The sequence below is a fragment of the Alligator mississippiensis genome, chromosome 14 (genome assembly GCF_030867095.1).
Source record: "Alligator mississippiensis isolate rAllMis1 chromosome 14, rAllMis1, whole genome shotgun sequence".
In the NCBI taxonomy this organism is placed as follows: Eukaryota; Metazoa; Chordata; order Crocodylia; family Alligatoridae; genus Alligator; species Alligator mississippiensis.
In genome coordinates this window covers 29,716,615-29,735,544 of record NC_081837.1, presented here as the reverse complement: position 1 = coordinate 29,735,544, position 18,930 = coordinate 29,716,615, and the positions used below count along the sequence as shown (strand labels likewise).

Here is an 18,930-nt window from a genome sequence, read left to right as displayed (position 1 = left end):
TTTTAATAAACTGTTCTAATTTAATCTTACACATTTAGCATTGTAGGAATTTTAAAAAAAAATTTTCCTAGCTTGTTATTTTTGGACGCAAGTGATGCAAATATTGTCATGGATTGAGGCAATGGAATAAATAAAAACTTTCCCCCTTTCCCTTTACTCTTTTTGGAGTGGTTAAAAATAGTTTTGCATATAGAAGATACTGGTTCTATTCTGAATTCTGCAACTTTGCTTTAAGAGGAAGCAGTGAAAGGAAAGGGTGTATAGTGATGTGGTAATAACGGAGGATACCAGAAGGTGGTAGTGTGGCTTCTGTAAGGACTGTGCTGAGAAAAGGACATTAGGAGGAAAAAATGGACAGAAGGAAAGAGTGGAAAACTGTTCCAGTCCAAGCTCTGTATCCTGGCTCTGAGATGTCCATAAAACCTGAAAAGTGATATTTCTAACGTGGAGTTCATTTCCCGTGTCAGTCTGACCTGTCTGATCCGATCCACCTAGTTCTGTATCCACTCCTACCTACCACTGTCATTTGGAAGTTGTGGAAATATTAGGTTAACAGTGGGTGCGTCTACACAAGACTATGTTGCTATAGCGATGAGCTACATTGCCATAGCTTGTTACTATGGTGACGTAGTGTCAGCAGGCATGAACCATGATGCCCAAGCTACTCTGCTGTAGCAATGGGTTACAGTGCAGTAGCATCAGAAACAACGTGCGCAGCTTTGGAGCTGCACAGTAACGTTGGTTATTGCACAGGCATTTAGTATGTGCTTAAGCAAGCACTAAATGATTGTGTGGTAACAACTGTGCAGTCCAACGCACATGTAGACGCACCCAGTAAGATTCAAGTTTTCCTAAAATGCTTCATGTCTTTTTCTCTGATAAATTAGGTACTGACTGGACCAAATGAAATGCAAGGGAACAAGCAGATCCACTTTCATATTCAGACTTTGAGGAAACTGCTCAGATTGGCCTCCAAAATCTATGGATTCTTGGACATACAGGGCACATCTACACATGCACTTTAATGTGCATTAGCCTACTTTAATGAACATTAAAGTGTCACTAAAAACCCATGGGCTCCTATACATGTGCAGGGAGCCTGCTCCAACACACTGGAATTCCAGTGCGTTGAAGCAGACTCAAATAATAGAGTCTGCTGGAGCATGGAAATTAATGCACTCTGGTAGCCTCTAGCATCACCATGTATCAGTGTCCCCATGCTGAAAAATGGGGGTGAGGCACTTTAAACTAAAGCTGGTTTGATGAGCTTTAGTTCAAAGTGCCCCACTGCCATTTTTCAGTGTGGGGATGCTGATACACATGACACTCTGGGCGCTTTTAATTAGCACAGCTCTCAGAGCTGCACTAATTAAAGTGCCTCCCCCCTCCCAGAGCACTTGTATAAATGCCCCATACTAATTAGTTGAAGCACATTAAAATAAGCTAATGAGCATTAAGCATCACTAAAAAAACTGTGTTCTTTAGTTAATGCCTCACAATGGAGGTACACCATGAGGTTAATACCTAACAATGGTATTCAATGCGCATTAACTAAAGTGCATTAATGCACATGTAGACATGCCCACAGTGTCCCACATACCATGGCTGCAGCAGTCATAACCAGGAATGTGACATGGGAAAGCAGAAACAGATCTAGAGGGGGTGCAGTTGAGCAGATAAACACTCTTTTCCAATCACAGGGTGGGAACAGCAACCAGGGATTTCTTGTAAGTCACCAAAAAGTAAAAATCCCATCTCCTTATCCCATCTCTTAGCACTCCCACCCTTCTGCTCCCTCCCCAGCAGCACTTCCCCTCCCTCCTGTTCCCCTGCTCGGCACTGTTGCTGTCCTCGGCTGATCCAGGATTGGGAGGCTCCAGAGTTGCTCCAACCAGGAACAGCAGCAGTGGGTTCTTCTGCACTGCCCAGTCTGTGTGGGTGTTCCCTTCCAGCTCAGGAGCAAGTACAGAAAGTACAGAGTGGGGGAACCCATTTGCCATCATTGTTGCTGTCTCCTGCAAAGCCTGGCTACAGCTGCACTGGAATCCTCCTCCACCCCACAACCCTCCCAAACCACAAGCTGAGGGACAGGCAGGGAGGAGGAACCTTGCTGCTGCTGCTGCTGCTGTTCCAAGTGGGAGCCAGGCAGGAGCAGCACTTGAGACCCCCTTTCCCCTTCCACTTCCAGATCAGTTGAGGACAGCAACAGTGACAGCACAGGGGCTGGTGGAGGAGGGGGAGAATGGAAGGGGAAAGGAAGGGACATGCTGTTGAGGCCAAAGGGAAAAAGAGTGGGTGCCAAGAGCACGGGGGATGAGATTCTTACCTTCTGGAGGACTTAGAACTGTCCTAGATCCCATGGTGCATTCTGTGGTGTGGTCTCAACTGAATTTTGCTGGTGAAATACATAACATCCTCAGATAGAATGTCCTTATACTTCTCCTAGCCTTCCTCTGTACACTGCTATATTATTTCTTTCTTGATGTTCAGAGTGCCTTAGAATGCATTGTTTATTTCATTACAGTGCCAATTACTCCTTCTAAATCATTAATTAAAATGTTAACTAAAACAAAGCCCAGTACTATTCTTTATGGTTTCTCACAAAACCCAGTCCTTCAGCTTGATTCTTGTTCTCTTCTGGCCTATTCAACTGTAAGAAAATGTGAGCTGTACTAATGTTTTATCAACCACTAATGTACGTTATGGATGCAGACTAGCACCATGACTGATTTCCAGATCCTTTGTGCATGGGATGAAGAGAGAGAGACTGATGGTATGTCTATACTGCGGTCACTGCTATGATTGCAATTTTTTTAGGCAGACATTCCTGAACTGGCTTTAAAACTAGCCAGTTCAATCACCACTAGCAGTGTGGTTGTGGTAAGACAGAGCTCAGTATGTGTTGCAAAACATACCAGAGTATCTAATCAACTTCCAAGGTAGGATTTTTAGCTTGCCCTGAAATCCATTCTACCACAGCTACACTGTTAGCCCTACTTGATCTGACTCATGCAAATCTACATCAATTATGTCTATACAATATCCTTAATGTCTCCAGGGGCTAAGTGGAGGACACAATGTGAAAACTGTTACACAGTTTAAAAGGAATGTACTGTGCCTCTCCAGATCCTAGTCTCAGATGATAAGAAGTTGAGCATGGATTGCCTGCTTGAATTGCTCTTGGCACTCTGACTGCCTGGCAGATGGTACTTCAGGAGCACAACAGGTAAAATCCTAGTGGTACTGAAGTGAATGGCGAAATTTCAAAGGGCCAGGATTTTACTCCAGGTGTATGATTAGGGTATTCCTTATGTAAGAGTGCAGGCTGGGGGTGAACTCCCAGCACATACTTCCTCAGCCCTTACACGTTATTCTGCCAAGGAGGAGCAGCCAATATATAGTTCCATATATGTCAAATAAACATTTTTATTTTTGCATGCACACATAGGTTTCTCATATATATTTAAGGGTACATCATTGTAAGGCCCTTTAATATACTGAGCACTTACAAGACAGCAGGTATACAGGGCATTGGGGTTATGCTAATACCTCAGTTTAACAATTATATAACTAAAAACTATTATAACATGCAACTAAAACTGTTCCTTACAAACTTTTACAACCCTCCCTGAACCTTTAGTAGTACAGGGAACATCTGCTTGATTCAGATCTGGTTGTGTATTTTCAGAGATAGATACTATTTTGTTTTGGAATTCCTAGTTTGTTCAGCTTCAATTCTTTGAACACAGGATTTTTGCTTTCTTGCATATCTTATTCTTATATATCTTATTTTGCTTTCTTGTATATCTTATTTTGCTTTCTTGTATATCTGCAGTGTCCACACCATACACTAATCAGGCAATCTTATTTGCATGCAATTCTTTAAACATGTGGTCATACATGTCTAACATACTCGTATGAGTTTTGGAAGGAGGGAGTTGTATGGGCTTTCAGATTAAACTATATTTTCTTTAAAAGGAAGGGAGGCTGTGAGAGATTTCAAGGAATGGTTAAAGCAGTGTTATAGATTCATAGATATTAGGGTTGGAAAGGAGCTCAGCAGATCATCGAGTCCAACCCCCTGCCCCAGGCAGGAAAGAGCACTGGGGTCAGATGATCCCAGCCAGGTGCTTGTCCAGTTTCCTCTTAAAGACCCCCAAGATAGGGGAGAACTTCACCTCCCTTGGAAGCCCATTCCAAATTTTGGCCACCCTTACCATAAAGAAGTTCTTCCTGATGTCTAACCTGAATTTGCTCTCTGTTAGTTAGTGGCTGTTATTTCTAGTGACTCCAAGGGGTGCCCTGGTAAACAGCATCTCCTGTCCCGCCCCCACCCCTGATGAATGTGTAGAATGGATTTGTTATAGATTGAGTTAAAACTTATTGAAATTGGAGAGAAGAGAACCACCATCCTTCATTTAAGATGGTTTTAGGAAGCCATTAAGCTTCTTTATGGAACTGGGTAGCTGAAAATATAGGAGCCTCCAACCAAACTACTGACACGTTACCATCCAAAGGTACATGTGAAGCCATTCAGAGATTTGGTCCTAAACCAAAGGTACATCAGGTCAGTCACCCAGGAGCATGAGGCCAAAGCAAAGATGTGTGGTTGCTTGGGAATTTGAACTATATAGGAGGGGCTTCTTCGAGTGCTGTTTAAGCTAAGGTTATGTGAGACAGAGAAATACTACCAAAGGAGACAGAGCAGGTATCAAGGAAATAACAGGCATGGCAAAAGAAACACTACTAGTGTGATCCTGAGTAAAGAGCTCTAAGACTGCTTTTGGGTTGATGCTGAAAAAGACTAGAAGTGTGAACACAGAAAGTAGTTCTTGTTGTTAGATCCTCCACCGTTGGAGGAAGCCGGACTTTGTACATTCTTCCTATGTGCACAGGGTTGCATCCAAAGAATAACTGATTCTACCCTCATCTTCTCCAAACAGAAACAACACAGAGTACCCCCATTTTCAGTGACCATGAACAGTGAATAAAAGTAAACCAAACATTTGTAAAAATGAAAACTTTTATAAGTGCCCTGCAAACTCCTAATGTTGCTCTTTCATTTCATTATCAAAATAACCAAAGAGCAGGGATTAACATAATACTGGGTTCCAGCAACTCTTTCCTCCTGTGATGCAGAAGAAAACTATGTAATACAAGTAGCTGCTATGTGTTTGCTGTCAGATCTTGAAGCTCCTGATGGATCTGTCATAAAGATCTGCTGCTTTTTCCCCCCGTTTCAAAGGCCTAGCTAAAAGCTTATGTTTTTTGCATGTTTTCTCACTATATTGTCCCATTGCCTTTAAAAGGCTAAATGTTCAGTACTAAATTTGGTCATGAAGCTCTTCAAGATTCCCTGGAATGTCCTCAGGTTTCAAACTCCTCTGATACAGCGAACCCCGCCTCCTGCCTTGCCTGATTGGTTTTTCTCAGCCAGGCTGTGCAGCTGTTGAATTTCATTGGCCAGCTGTTGTATCAGTGAGTCCTCTCTTTCAAACCGATATATGCTGGGGGGCAGTAAGTCAGAGCTCCTTAGATTTCACACTTCAGCACCTGCTGGCTGGAGGGAAGTAGCTTCTGTTCTCTCTGGACTCTGCTTTTTCAGACGCTGTCCTACAACTTCACCAGTTTTCCTCCACCCTTTGGCTTTACATACTGCTGCACTTGTATTTCAGTAGCAAATTGCCAAGATGTCTAGGGTAGCAAAGTACCGAAGGCAAGTCAGTGAAGATCCAGATATTGATAACTTATTGTCCACTCTGTCTCCAGAGGAGATGGAAGAACTGGAAAAAGAACTGGATACAGCTGATCCGGATGGGAGCATCCCTATTGGACTCAGGCAGAGAAACCAAACTGACAAACAGCCAACTGGCCTGTACAACAGAGAGGCAATGCTCAACTACTGTGAAAAGGAGACAAAGAAACTTATTCAGAGGGAACTGTCAGTGGACGTAAGTCACATCTGCCAACATGTGAGCTGTGACCAGGGACACTGAGAAAAAAAAGTGATACACCTTTGAACGCCAGTGGGATGTTTCAGGGTGAAAAATGGGAAATAATAAATGTGGAAAAATAGTGTGTAAATAGAAGCAGCTGCCATGTAGGAAAATGAGCAGCAATGTTGCAAGGCTGCGTGCTGAGAGATTTAAATGAAAGATTTATTCAGGGATTGGCAGATGCTTTGAGAAGGAGACAGGGATTTTTTTTTTCAAATCCAAACATTATTCATAAGTACCAAAGCTCTGGCTACATAGGGGATTTTATATCTGTTTTCCTCTGGTAGTCCAATATCCTTCTGTAGGTTTTTCCTGGGAGCAACTTTTGCAGCCAGAACATATCTCCCAGAAATAAGCTCAAGTTTTCACAGCATTAAAAACAGTTCACAATGATGTATTTCCTAATGTCTGTTTCTATTTTGTCTTTTAGAGAATTCCATTGCCCCATTGATATTATGTGTAAAAGTCAGAGAAAGTGTGCTAGTCTCTGGAAATCAATATACTGAATGGGTGTATAAGAAAGTAACAATAAGGCCTTTTGATTCTGGATGTTTACTGTAAACTAAAGGTCACTCTTCTGTTAGGATATGGATTTAATTATGCAATTTTATCTTTGTTTCTCCTTTTCTATAGCTGGCAAGTCTTTTTAGTTTCTCTGAACTAGCACTGTGAATTTTTCTCTTTTAATGGTTTACTGTAATCCCTGATTCTGTGGGGTTTTCATTGTGTCCATCTCATTCACATTTCCTTGTGTGTAGCTTCAATGCAGCCCATATAAATTCTCTGTAGCATTTACTAACTCAAGTATAGAACAATTGTTTTATGCTTGAAGGTATGGAGAAATGCTACCTCATTGTGGTTGCAAGTTTTTCTGTAGCAAAGTGGACTAGTATCCACCAGTATGAGACTCTTGAAACTTAGCTATCTGTATCTGCAAGCATCCGTGTCCCAGGCCTGATGGCCATCTGCTGTAAAGGAGAATACTGAACAATATAAACAGTTTTAGTAAGCACAGTAGAGACTTAAATGAATACCCATTTTAACAGGTTATCCTGGCTCTGGTTGCTTTGCTGAGTAATCAAGCCCCAAACTAAATAGTTAACTCTTTGAAATAGAAGTTATATCTTCTTATGTGTTTGTACAGACTTGACCACAATAGAGCCCTGATCCTGCCTGAGGTCTCTGGGTGCTGCCAAAATATTAAAAGGAAAGACAAGAAGATAATTGCAGGCATAGAGGCAACAAACAAGATAGTTTTGATACCCAAGCAAAGAGTTAAATGTTTCCCTTCCTCTCCACTCCAAATGCCTTGGATGTTTCTAGGAGTTTTATTCTTACCTTGGTGTGGCCTGGCCATCTTTTTTCAGCTAAGTGCTTCAACACTTGTTTGACTCTACAACAACCTTTTTGGGATATTCTATATAGGTTTATGGGCCTCTTACCACTGCTATACTTCATTGTTTAGCTGCTACTGATATGAAGCACAGTTGACGTTGGCTCAGCACACCTAGGTTTGTTCTTATGTACCAACTGTCATGTGATGTAAGGATGTGTTTCTTCCACCTCGACCAGGGTGAATTAAGAATATACTGGGACCATAGACCAAATGATCTTAAGAATAGCTCAGTGACACTGAAGGCAGTATTTGCTAGTGCCATGTAAGTAACCCTAGTTCTCTGTCAGCATTCAAAAACTGACATTCAGAAAGCTAAATATCCAGACAGGGAAGGGAAATATTCTTTGGAACGGCACAGACTGGGAGCTTTGGGCTTCCTCAGTAGTGTGGGGCGGAGACCTTTTCCTATGTTCCTTTGTGCACATATTATCCACCTACTTCCCTGACGTTGCAGTGGCAGGGCATTGGTAGAGCCCTCCTCTCCCTTGGTTTTTTACCTATGACAAAATATAAAGTGTTCTTGGTGTTTGGGGTATTGTTCCATGAAATTGTGGGTGAGGGATTATGTGGTGATTTTGAAGCTCACCCGCAAACGTAAGGGCACCTTCCAGTCCTATGTTCCTATATATCCTCACTGGTAACATGATGGGTTTCAAAATTGGACAAGTTAGAAAACTAGAAAATTTGTTACTTTCAAAAGTAAAGTTTAGCCTTAGTAAAGCAGGTGACACAGACCTATTCCAGTGTTTGAACATGTGTTGTGGGGGAAGGATTTTATGGTGGGACGGGCAAGGTTGTTTGACTGTTTTGGGAATTCATTTTTCAGAGTAGAGATGCCCTGTAAGGAAGAAAGGGAATAGCGAAGTCCTTCTCTGTGGTGAGAAGAATGGGGCTTAAATGTAGGCTTTTAAGGAGAGTGCTGCTTTCTCTCTCTCTTTGCCCCTTGGTAGCTTCAGGATATGGAAGACAAAGCATATTGGCTAGTGGTTAAGCTCCTGGCAAAACGAGCTCAGATAGATTTTCTTGCAGTAATTAGATATTTGCAGAGCTGACTCTTCTTCTATTTCAATCCCTGGAGGGAGAGAAAAAATATCCTCTGTACTCCTTCCTTCTTCTTGGCATTGTTAGAAATTGAGGATTAGCACTGGTAAAATGCCAGTGCCCAACACTAGAAGTTCAGTCAGTGCCAGCATTTTAATTGTGCTTTCTGCTCTGTTGTGGGGCACATATATTAGGATGGTGGACATAATTTCAACTTTCTCATTGGCCCTCAGGTTTGTCAGTTAAATAACAAGTCACTTTCCCTTTCTATGTATAGGTTATCATGTATATCAAGGTTGTCTAAGATGTCACACAGAGCATATTTGCATATTATGTCTGGAAACAGGTGTAAAGTCACTTAGCTTTCAGCTTTGTGCCTTACAAGTCTGTCTGTATTCACCCTATATGCCCTGCCCCATGTTTCTGATTAAATACATCAAGCAAAAAAATTGCAGGCAAGAAACAGAATGGTAAGCATGGGTGGGACGGACAGGCATAAGGCTCAGCAAGAAAGGGCTGTAAGATTTCTTCTGGAGGTAATAGCCATTCAAGTTTGTTAAGATTTTATCATGTATGGGAGATGAGTTTTCAGGGACAGGAAATGAGAGACAAGTTTTCCTTCTTTAAACTAGAGTGTGTGTCTGGATCAGAAATGTTGTATAAAAGGACCAAGACTATTAAATACCCAGGGAATTTCTTTTCTAGCTTCATGTTAAAACCTCAATCTGCATCATATTATTGCTAATCAGCTAATTTTGCAACAGCATACAAACTGTGGGTCTCTTGACAGATAATACAGAGCTCATATAAACTCTACAAAGCTTGCCTGCTTTTGTTTAACATTCCAGTGCCTTTAACCAGGATTACTGAAGGAAGGGGTCTGTTCCCTCTTTGCCTGGGCAGAAACTATGATTCTGACGTTATCTTAAATATGAGCCTTTTATAGAGATACTGACCCAGCTGCTTGATCTAAAATGAGATCTGCCAGCTGTGGGTAGTTTGTGGGCATATTGTATTCTGCTTTTCTGCCCCTCACCTCTGCATACTCTGTTCTGAGCTGGCAGGTATTACCTTGTATAAGAACCTACTCGGTGACCACTGTATTCCACCTCTGTTCCAGCCCTTATTTGGGAAGAATTAGCCACTTTCCCTGGATCTGCTGAAGTACAGAAAAGCATATATGGTATTCTAAGGAAAAGTTTCAGTCCTGCCAATCCAGGAAGTGTCTCTAGTACTGATTTTTGTTTTCTGAGGAGATCTTTAGGGCTAGCTCGAGACACCCAACTCCCCGCTAAATCTTGGAGGAGTGAGTATATTTAGAAGTATTTTAACTACATAATAATATGTCTTCCCTCTCTGTGATGAAAAGGGCAAACTTGGGTAACCATGAAGCTGTTTATAAACAACCCAAAATAGAAATGAGCTTCTTCACAGCTCCTCTGCACTGGGAAGCCAAATCTATATCTTGGTTATGCACTAATTAACCTTTGTTTCCTGTTGCTAGTGAGTGAAAGTATTCCCCAGTTCAGTCATTAGTCTTAGGACTAATGCACTTTAAAGACACTTAAGAGGACCTCAGACCTGAACAGAGATCCATCACTATGTTGGAAGCGGTGGGAGGTGGAGGAGGGGATGGGGCCTTTAGTGAAATTAATACTGTCTAAGAGAAATTAGGTCACAGCCCACAAGTAGTTACATAGGGAGCAGATTTCTGATAGCAGACGGTTCTTTAATCTAGCAGACAAAATCTTAACAAGGTACAGTAGATGGAAGCAGATGCTGAAAAAGTCAGGCTACAGATAAGGTGCAGATTTGTAAGAGTGAAAACAATTAACAACTGGAATGAGTTACCTCGAGGGCACGTCTACACGAGATCCTTTACTGTGCAGTAGACTAATCTAATCAGACTAATCAGTAAAGCTTCACTATACAACCATGTGCTGAGCTACTTCTCAGTAAAATAGGCTAATGTGGAGTAAACCTGTTACCCGTATTTACAGGATAAGGACCCAATCCCCACATGGCAGGGAGAGACATCCCCAGCTAGAGGGGACAGCCACGTGGGGATCGGGACTCTCCCAATCCCTACATGGCTGCCAGGCAGTATTCCTGCTGAGCATCCCTGATGAGCAGGGATGCCCCTCCTGGCCACATGAGGATTGGGTCCAATCCCCGCATGGCTGGGATGCCAGGACAGCTCTTCTTCCTCCACATGAGGCTTGGGACCAGCCCAGTGCTCTCTGTCAGCCCTAGGGCTGGCACCCAGGAGACCCTGGAGCTCCCCCTGGCTGCTGCAGCTGGGCCTAGCATGACAGGGGGCAGCAACATCTCTGATCTCAAGTGCTCTGGTTGGGAGCAAATTTGCTTCCAAGTCAGTACATGTGTAGATCCTGTCCAGGGAACAGTTTACTGCACCTTATTTTAATGCGCAGTAACCCTACTGTACATTAATAGCGCATGTAGACATGTCCAGGGAGGTTGTGGATTATCCTTCACTTGAAATCCATATATCAAGATGTGGATGCGTGTGGGTGCTTGTATGCACAATGGGGGTTTAGTTCTCCCTAAATTGAAACGGTGGATTTTTAAATGTCACAGTTAAAAGCCACCAATTAAAAACCCACCATTTCAATTTAGGGACTTCCATGATGTCACGTGGCGTCACAGTGCATCACGGCTCCCCCCACATCAGTTCACCTGCATCTCCCTTCCTCTCCCCCCCTCCCGGCTCCACCAGAAGAAAAACAAGTGGTGAGAGGCCCAATTCTTTTCTTTTTTTCCCCACCAGAGCCTACCTGCGTCTCCCACGGCAGGGGGGAAGAGGCAAGCTGCTGTTGCGCTGTGCAGTCTCTGAGCTGTGGGGGACCCTGGTCCTTCCCTCCATGGCGGCAACACCCCCCAGGTGGCACCCACCCGCTCGCATCTGGCCCGGGTGGTCCTGGAGGGCGTGCTGCCACCATGAAGGGAAGCACCAGGCCCCGCACAACTCAGGGGCTGTGTGACCTAGCAGCAGCTTGTGCAGGCAGGCTCCACTGAGGGGAAAAACCAAAGTGGCAAGGAGCCTGACCTTTTTTTTTCTTCCCGGAGCCTGCTTGAGCTGCACAAGGCCCAGTGCTTCCCTCTAAACTAAAATACCTTGGATGGGTTTTACCTTGCTATGTAACAAAGTAATTTAAAGAGAAATACACTGCCTAAGTGTACATCCTCACAAAATTAAAGCAGAATATGCTGCTGAATGTGTAAATAGGAACATCATTAAAGCGGTGCAAAAAGGCAGTTAAGTCACTTTAAAGGCCAGTTTTGTTGCGTGTACAAGCACCCTGTGTGTGCATGTGCATATGGGGTTGTGTTTTGGTTTTTATTTAGATCAGTGGGGCCAACATTTTTGGCAGGCATGCCACAAATTAGCCCCACATCCCCTTCCTCTGCCCAATCTGCTGCTCTGCTTTCTGCTCCCTGACCTATCTGCAGGTGTGTTCTCTGTCACCTCCCCAGTCTGCCACATGCCATACATGGAAGTGGCCCATGCCACGGGTTGGCCACCCCTGAGTTACCTCCGTACACCGGAGAAACACCGTACAAAAATGCCGTGGTTGATAGCTAGATTGTTATGAGAAGGATAGTTCTTAGAGATAATATATTTATTGAGGTCTCTAGTTTTAAGGAACAAGGGGCCAGATTTAGGTTTGTAAACTAGGTAGCTAAATAGGACTTAGGAAGAATATAGGCACCTACATCACAAAAAGCAGTCCAGAATAACCCTGCTTCAGCAGCCACAAAATTAATGAGATTTCTAAATTTATTTGATATCTACAGTTTGGATGGTAGGCATGCATACGTTCTTAAATGCAGACTTTCATGCAGGTCCCAAAGCACGCCAGTCTGAGTGGTGAGCCACCTCGTTTCTATCTCAAGTCTTTTCTAATCCAGGAAAGAGGTGGAAAAGTTTCCTAAACTCCACCCAAATCCTCAGATAGGCCCAATTCATTATGGCTGTCTTGCATAAAATGCACAAACTGTTCCAAGAGCAGGAGGTCTTAAGACTCATGCCTCCTGCCTTGTGGGCAAGTGCCATAGCTGCTGCTTGCTTTTGCTCCTTTTAGTGCTAAGATGCTTGCACTTGTGGCTGCTCAGTGACCTAGTTTCAACAGGAGGGGTGGAGAGGCCCTCACAGCAATTCTGTAGCCTTGTAGTTAGAGCTCTTTCTTTGAAGTAAGAAATGCAGTTTGAACTCCTTCAGGCTAAGTGGGGGAGGCCTAGGGCCTAAGTCTTGCACTTCCTGAGCAAGTGTTCTAACCAGATGGCTGTTATACAAGCCGTGGATGGTAGCAATGGCACCAGCACAACCGTGGGCTTTATCTTTCAAGTGTGATCCCTGCTCCATTGCATGTTGACCATTGGAAGAGTAGGACTCTGAGTGGATGTAATTGTCTAAAATGGGGCCCTGAATTAGATGCCAAAGCTCTGAAGAGAAGTGGGAATTCAGACACCACAGCAGTTAATGTTTCCCATGGCTATCTCAAGTCAGACCCTTTTTTTGTTGTCCAGGCTCTCTCAATCATGTTTGAGAGCATCCAGCTCTCCCCCTTGACTGTATAAGAAGCCTAAGTACCTAGCCCTTTCTGAGTCCAGTTTTAGGTGCTGTAATACCTTAGAGGCACCTAAGTGGTCAACCTTTCTGAGAGAAAAGGGTTGTACCACTGGTTCTGTTTAATGCTTTACCATCTTCCTTTCTCCCGATTTTAATTTCTGCTTTGTAGAAAACTACAGATTATTTGAGGGAAACTTTTAAGTTCCTCTGTAGAAAGGAGAGTGTATATGTGACACTGTGATACACAATGTACACATACACGCAAACTTTTTTTATAATCCTTTATCTTTATATTTCCTGATGGTATTTGGTTTATTAAAGATTGCTTTTCCCTGGTGCTCACATAACACTCCTGTGCTGATATATTTTGGTCAGTTAGGATGGGGGGTGGGCAATATATGGCCCGTGGGCCAGATCTGGCCCTCTAAGGGACTTTGTCCAGCCCATGGTGGTTCCCTTGGTCCTGCCTGGCTCAGGCACCATCTGGCGCATGGCCTGTCCTGCCACCCTCAGTCACACAGTGGGGCTGGGGTATCTCCATGGCTGGACCCCATTTCTCAGCAGCACTGGCAGTGGTGGCTCCTTCTGGCTACTGCTGCTGCTGACCCCAGCTCCATGGAGATCAGCCAGGACCTGCATGGGCAGGGCCCAAGGGCCAGGCTGAGGGTATGGCCCTGGTCCTGGCCCTGGCCTGCCCCTCATGGGGAGTCAAGGTCCCTGCAGCAGCTGCTCTGAACCTGCTTGCCCTGGCCACAGCAGCGGCAGCAGAAAAAAGTGGGACCTGGAGCCCGTGCTGGGGCTGTCCTGAGGCTCCTCCTTGCCACGGCCACCAGCACCCTTGCCAGCTCCCTGCCTGCCCACAGCCCCAACCTGCATAAGGAGGTTTGGCAAGCTGTTGCATGGGGGGGAGGCTGCTGACCTGGCCCATGACAGTTCCCCAAAACTCCCTCTGTAGGCTACCTGCCAAATTCCCGAACACCATGCACAATAGATTGGGGCTGGGCTGGGTTGGGCTGGGCCACACCCCTTCTCCCCCTCGCAGCTGTATCAGGACTGGGCCATACCCCAACGGTGGCAGGATTGGGGACTGAGTCACATCCCCTTGCCCCTTTCCCCTCTTTCCTCACCATGGGGCTAAATCAAGCCCCCTTCTCCCACAGGCCTGGGTTGAGTCTGGGCTGCCCTCTGTCTCACTCCACACAGCCAGATGGGGTTTACCATGCGGCCGCTAGATTGAGACCACTGACTGCATCCAGCCCATCTGGCCTGCCAGGCAAAAAGTTTGAGTACTACGTGTCTAGACAAATCTGCCTGAGGATTGCCTGTACTTTACAGCTGTATAGTTTTTTTTGTTAGATATATAACACCCATTGAAGGGTAGAATGCTATCCTTTAGTACAATACTTCTTTGTCAAAGACATTGGATCTAGTTTACATTCCCCAAATGCAACATATTTAAAGGATCTAGTTTTCAGAGCAAGATGGGCAAATGTAGAACAATGGAAACTTTGGATATGTTGGTGCACAAATGTAAGAGTGGCTGCAGAATCGTTTGCCTTCTGTGTAAACTGAACCAAGGAGGTCATTGTGAGAGAAGCACATATGTATGGAGACTCCTGAGGACTATAGTCTTCAGATTGTCCAATGCCGCCAACATTATATACTTGAGCAATCCCCAAAAATCCTCTAAAGCTTTCTGGTACTTTCTAAATCAGTGGTTCCCAACCTTTTATTGCTGCGACCCGCTGCTGGGAGTGGAGTGCGGGGGCAGGGAAGCTTCTGGCATGCAGCGCGGCTTGTACTTTGTGTGCGGCGCCGCTGGCATTGCCCCCACGACCCTTATTTGGATCATGACCCGAGGTTGGGAACCGCTGCTCTAAATTGTGACTGGAAAGTACTTGCATAAGGCACAGTACTTAATCCACTGTTTGTTTGTAACATATTTCAGGGAAGATACCACTAACGTCTAAATCCACTACAATCTAACTCTTGGTAGAAGCAGTGGCAGTCATAGATAATTCTTGAATTTCATGTTAATTCTCGAATTTCATGTTCATATTGCTTAGATTACCATCTTTTCTTGAGGATGTTTATAAAAAACACACGCCAGGCTTGAGTAGCTGGGACAGGCTCAAGGGAAATCATAAAAAGAGAAGAAAAAAATGTTGTATCATCTTTTAAACATCTTAATAATTTTGTGACTAACAGAGTTGCATTTAAACTTTGCTCCTTTGTTTACAAGACTTTTCTGTACATTTGCCAAGCCTGTTCCCTTGTTTCAGCTGAGAACTCAGTGGAAGGACCATTCCAGATTTCCAGCTGGAAACTTCCAGCCCCTCTCAGAGTCTTCTCTTTTAAACCATGTTTTGAACATTTTCAGGATCATATGTAACTTTTCTGGAGTTTATTTTTCATGAAAATCCTGTTGTTTCTGGCTAGCCCCTGTACTGGAAAGTAGTTAGGATGTAACAATGACACTGGGCACTAGCCTCTCCAGAGATGTATGGTTCACATTCTTTCTGGTACTTGCGAGTCCAAGGAGCTGAAGGTGTGGATCGATTGGAGAGGGGTTAACAAACACGTATCATCCAAACATACATGGGGCTCTGAAAAGTGAATGCAGACTGAGGTGGCACTAAGCTCTGTCAGCCCACAGTGGGGAGATATTCCAAGGGCAGGCCATGACCACTGTCGTCCCCATGGCCCACTTTTTCTTTTTAAAATAACTTCAGCAAAATAGTAACAGGAAGCCTTTGGGAAAACATTTTCTAACAATCTGGAATAGAACATCCAACCTATTCCTGCTCCCTTCCTCTATTAGCTATAATTAAAGGGAATGAAATTCTCTCCAGCTTTAGCATAGAGAATACATATGATATTGGAAGCAGCAATTAATTCTAGGAATAGGGAAAAGGAAAAACTTTCAAAATTTGCAGGTACAATATATGGCTGCCTGCAGTACCTGTTTCTGTCTTTAGATCTGTTGGAAAACACAGGTACTTTGCACTGTATGGATCAAGTCATATTTTTTTTTCTAATAGGTTACATAAGGGGGAAAGGACATTTTTCAGTTTTTGTCACTACATCTCTTGATTAGCAAACAAAGGAAAAAAAAATGTTTGAATGTAAGAAGTTGTTCATAACTACAGCTCACCAGGAACAAAGATGTGCCTTTGGCCAGTTTTGCACATACCTTGAAGTTATAAGGAGCAGGCACATATGTACTTTCTGAAGACGGTTGCAGAGCCAACACACAGAGGTCTCTGTCTGCAAAACAGTCCTTTTGCTCCTTCTGTCCTGTTTTCCAGTCTAAAATAAAAACTGTTTTTGACTGAGATTAAATATTTACCCTTTTTCTGTTTGGAAATGTACCAAGCATCACAATGAGCTTTCAGAAACAAACAAACCAGTCTCTGCATTAAAAAGGAAAACAAAAAAATTCCAGGGATGGCAATCTGAACGGTTTTCAGTTTAATGAAAATCAGAAACAATTGGGATGATATGGAAAAAAATGCATTACATTTTAGACAGATAGTATAAAAGACACTGGTAAAAAAAAACGCTTTATTTTCTAATACTGTTGGGAGAAGTGATATTTGCAGGGTTTACAAGCTACAAGATAAAGATTTGTCATAGATTTTTTTTTTAGGATTTACACCAAACTGTCTAACTGAAAGATATACGTTCCATCAAATGGCACAATGGAAAGGGGAAAATGCTCTAAATTTCTAACCAGTCTAAAAACAAAATTTTCGTTCTGGGCTTACGTCATCCTGAATGCAGGGAAATGCACATAAACATGGTATTGTTTAACTTATATGAACTGAGCTGCCCCTAAAGAGGAATGGGCCATTTATTATCTATTTATGGTTAAGTGGTATATTGACTTTTGGAGGAACTGAACTCAGATGATTTATATATCACTTTTTTTTCTCTGCATTATGCTGTCATTTGGATATTAAAATGGTCTCTCTGACTCAAGTCCCAGCAGGGCAGTCAGACTGAACCAGCTGTATCACTCAATCCACCCCATGTCTCAGTGGGAATCACGGCATTTTGGAGCATGCAGACTCTCACGTATTTCATAAGGGACATTTCACAGAAGATGACATTTCAGGGCAACTGTATTTTCCCCCCTGGTAGCATGTGCAGGGTTTGGATAGAAGTATAAAATGCAGAGAGATTCCTTTTAAACTTTTCCAAACCATTTGTGTAATTACAGGGGCAAACTATAATCCCAGGAAGATAGCACATGATGAAAAGACATGATTTCAGCTTGATTCCCTCTAACAAAAGATTAATGGTAATTGTGGCCAGAGAGCCCCATTAAGACGTTGCAAAACAAAGATAATACAAGTGACTGTGTTAGGATTATCAACTGAAGAAATTTCTTATACTGACAATCTTCAAGTTTTTGACTGATGACCAAACTTTTTTCTGACACATTTTTACTGATACATGTTTTCCATAATGTAAATGTGACTTTTCTGCCAGCCTGCCTGCTAGAAGGGCTGGGTTCAAATTTAGGAGTTTAACATCAACCATAGTAAAAAAGTTTGGTTGTTAATAAAAAGTTTTCAGTAAATAAATGTTCTTGGGTTGGCAAGCCTGCCTGACTGCAGCAATGGTTTTACACTGTGCTGCTTCCTACCCCAATCAGGGGCCCCCTGCTCACCCTCATGCCCTGATGCCCCTGACTACACCCTTCACCATGCTTGCCCCTGCCCCCCAATCCATCCCCAGAGCCTTACTTACCCTTTCTGGCCCCTGCTGCCTCCTCCCCGTCCTGGCACAGACCATAAAAGAGCCCTACCTGTGACCCAGAAGTATTACAGGCAGCCTGGGCTGTTGCAGCAGCACATGTCTGAGAGAATGCTCCCTACAGGGTGCTGCTCTCCCACTCAAACACCAGGTGGTACTGCATGCTGTGTCTGTCAGGGCATCAATCAAGCTGTGTCTTCTTAGTGTTTTTACTGACAGCTAAAGTTTTCTTATGGATTTTATTGATAGCTATTTTTATTTTTTTTACTGACAGTCAGTAAATTTACTGACAGTTGGCAACCCTTCTCTGTCTGCACTGCCTTTTCCTGGGAGACCCAAGGTCATGTCATTTTTTAAAAGGTCTTCCCACTTTTTCTGAAGGTTCCTGATTTTTCCATGTGACTCCAGATTGAGAAGTGACAAAAACTAAAGCCAACTATGTCACCTCTATCCAGCTGTTGTAAGATAGGTTAATATAATAGCACAGCAATGTCTTGGTGGAATGGATCTGTCATTTGTCAGAATAACTAGGCCTAAATTAATATGTTCCAAGCTACTTGGAACAAAAGGAAGCCCTACAGAGTTAGTAGATTTAATTGTTACTGGCCACTCCTGGATATAAAAGTTCTGCAAGTTATTTATTTTGACAGAAAGTCCTTAGTTTCTAATAGATTTAGAATATGGCTCTTCATATGAATGACCCTGCTGTTTTTGAGTATTATATTCTGTATAAAATGTCTCTAAGACAATATTCACAAAGGGAGTTTGTATGTACTGACCAGATACTGGGTCCAAGACTGCTAGCCAGAATCATGCCCTCTTCGTTCTCACTTCTTCCTCACATGTTCCAAAGCCCCTAAATTAGGTAGTGTAGCCATCTTGCAGTAGCCATGAGCCTGCACCAAATAGCATGCCCAAGACAAAGAGCCTGATTGCTTAAAATCAAAAGTCTCCCACTTCTAGAAAAATGTTATAATTAGTAGCATATTGGGCAAAAGTTCATAGCTTCATAGAAAAGTAGGGCTGTAAGGGACCTTATGAGTTCATCCAGGCCAGCCCCTTGCTTAGAGCAGGATCATCCCTGACTAAACCATCTCAGCCAAGTGTCTGTCCAACTTGCTCTTGAAAGCTTCCAAGGATGGAAA

The 18,930-nt window shown here is 43.3% G+C and overlaps 1 protein-coding gene across 1 annotated transcript in view; it reads left to right on the top strand.

The window, feature by feature from the left end:
* Positions 1-5,496: 5,496 nt before the first annotated feature.
* LMOD1 (leiomodin 1) overlaps positions 5,497-18,930 on the top strand; it is a 38,719-nt gene continuing 25,285 nt past the window's right edge. Inside the window, exon 1 of the mRNA XM_014609434.3 lies at positions 5,497-5,951. Within this exon, the coding sequence (XP_014464920.2) occupies positions 5,691-5,951 (261 nt within the window). The 5' untranslated portion in view covers positions 5,497-5,690. The remainder of the gene's footprint in view (positions 5,952-18,930) is intronic.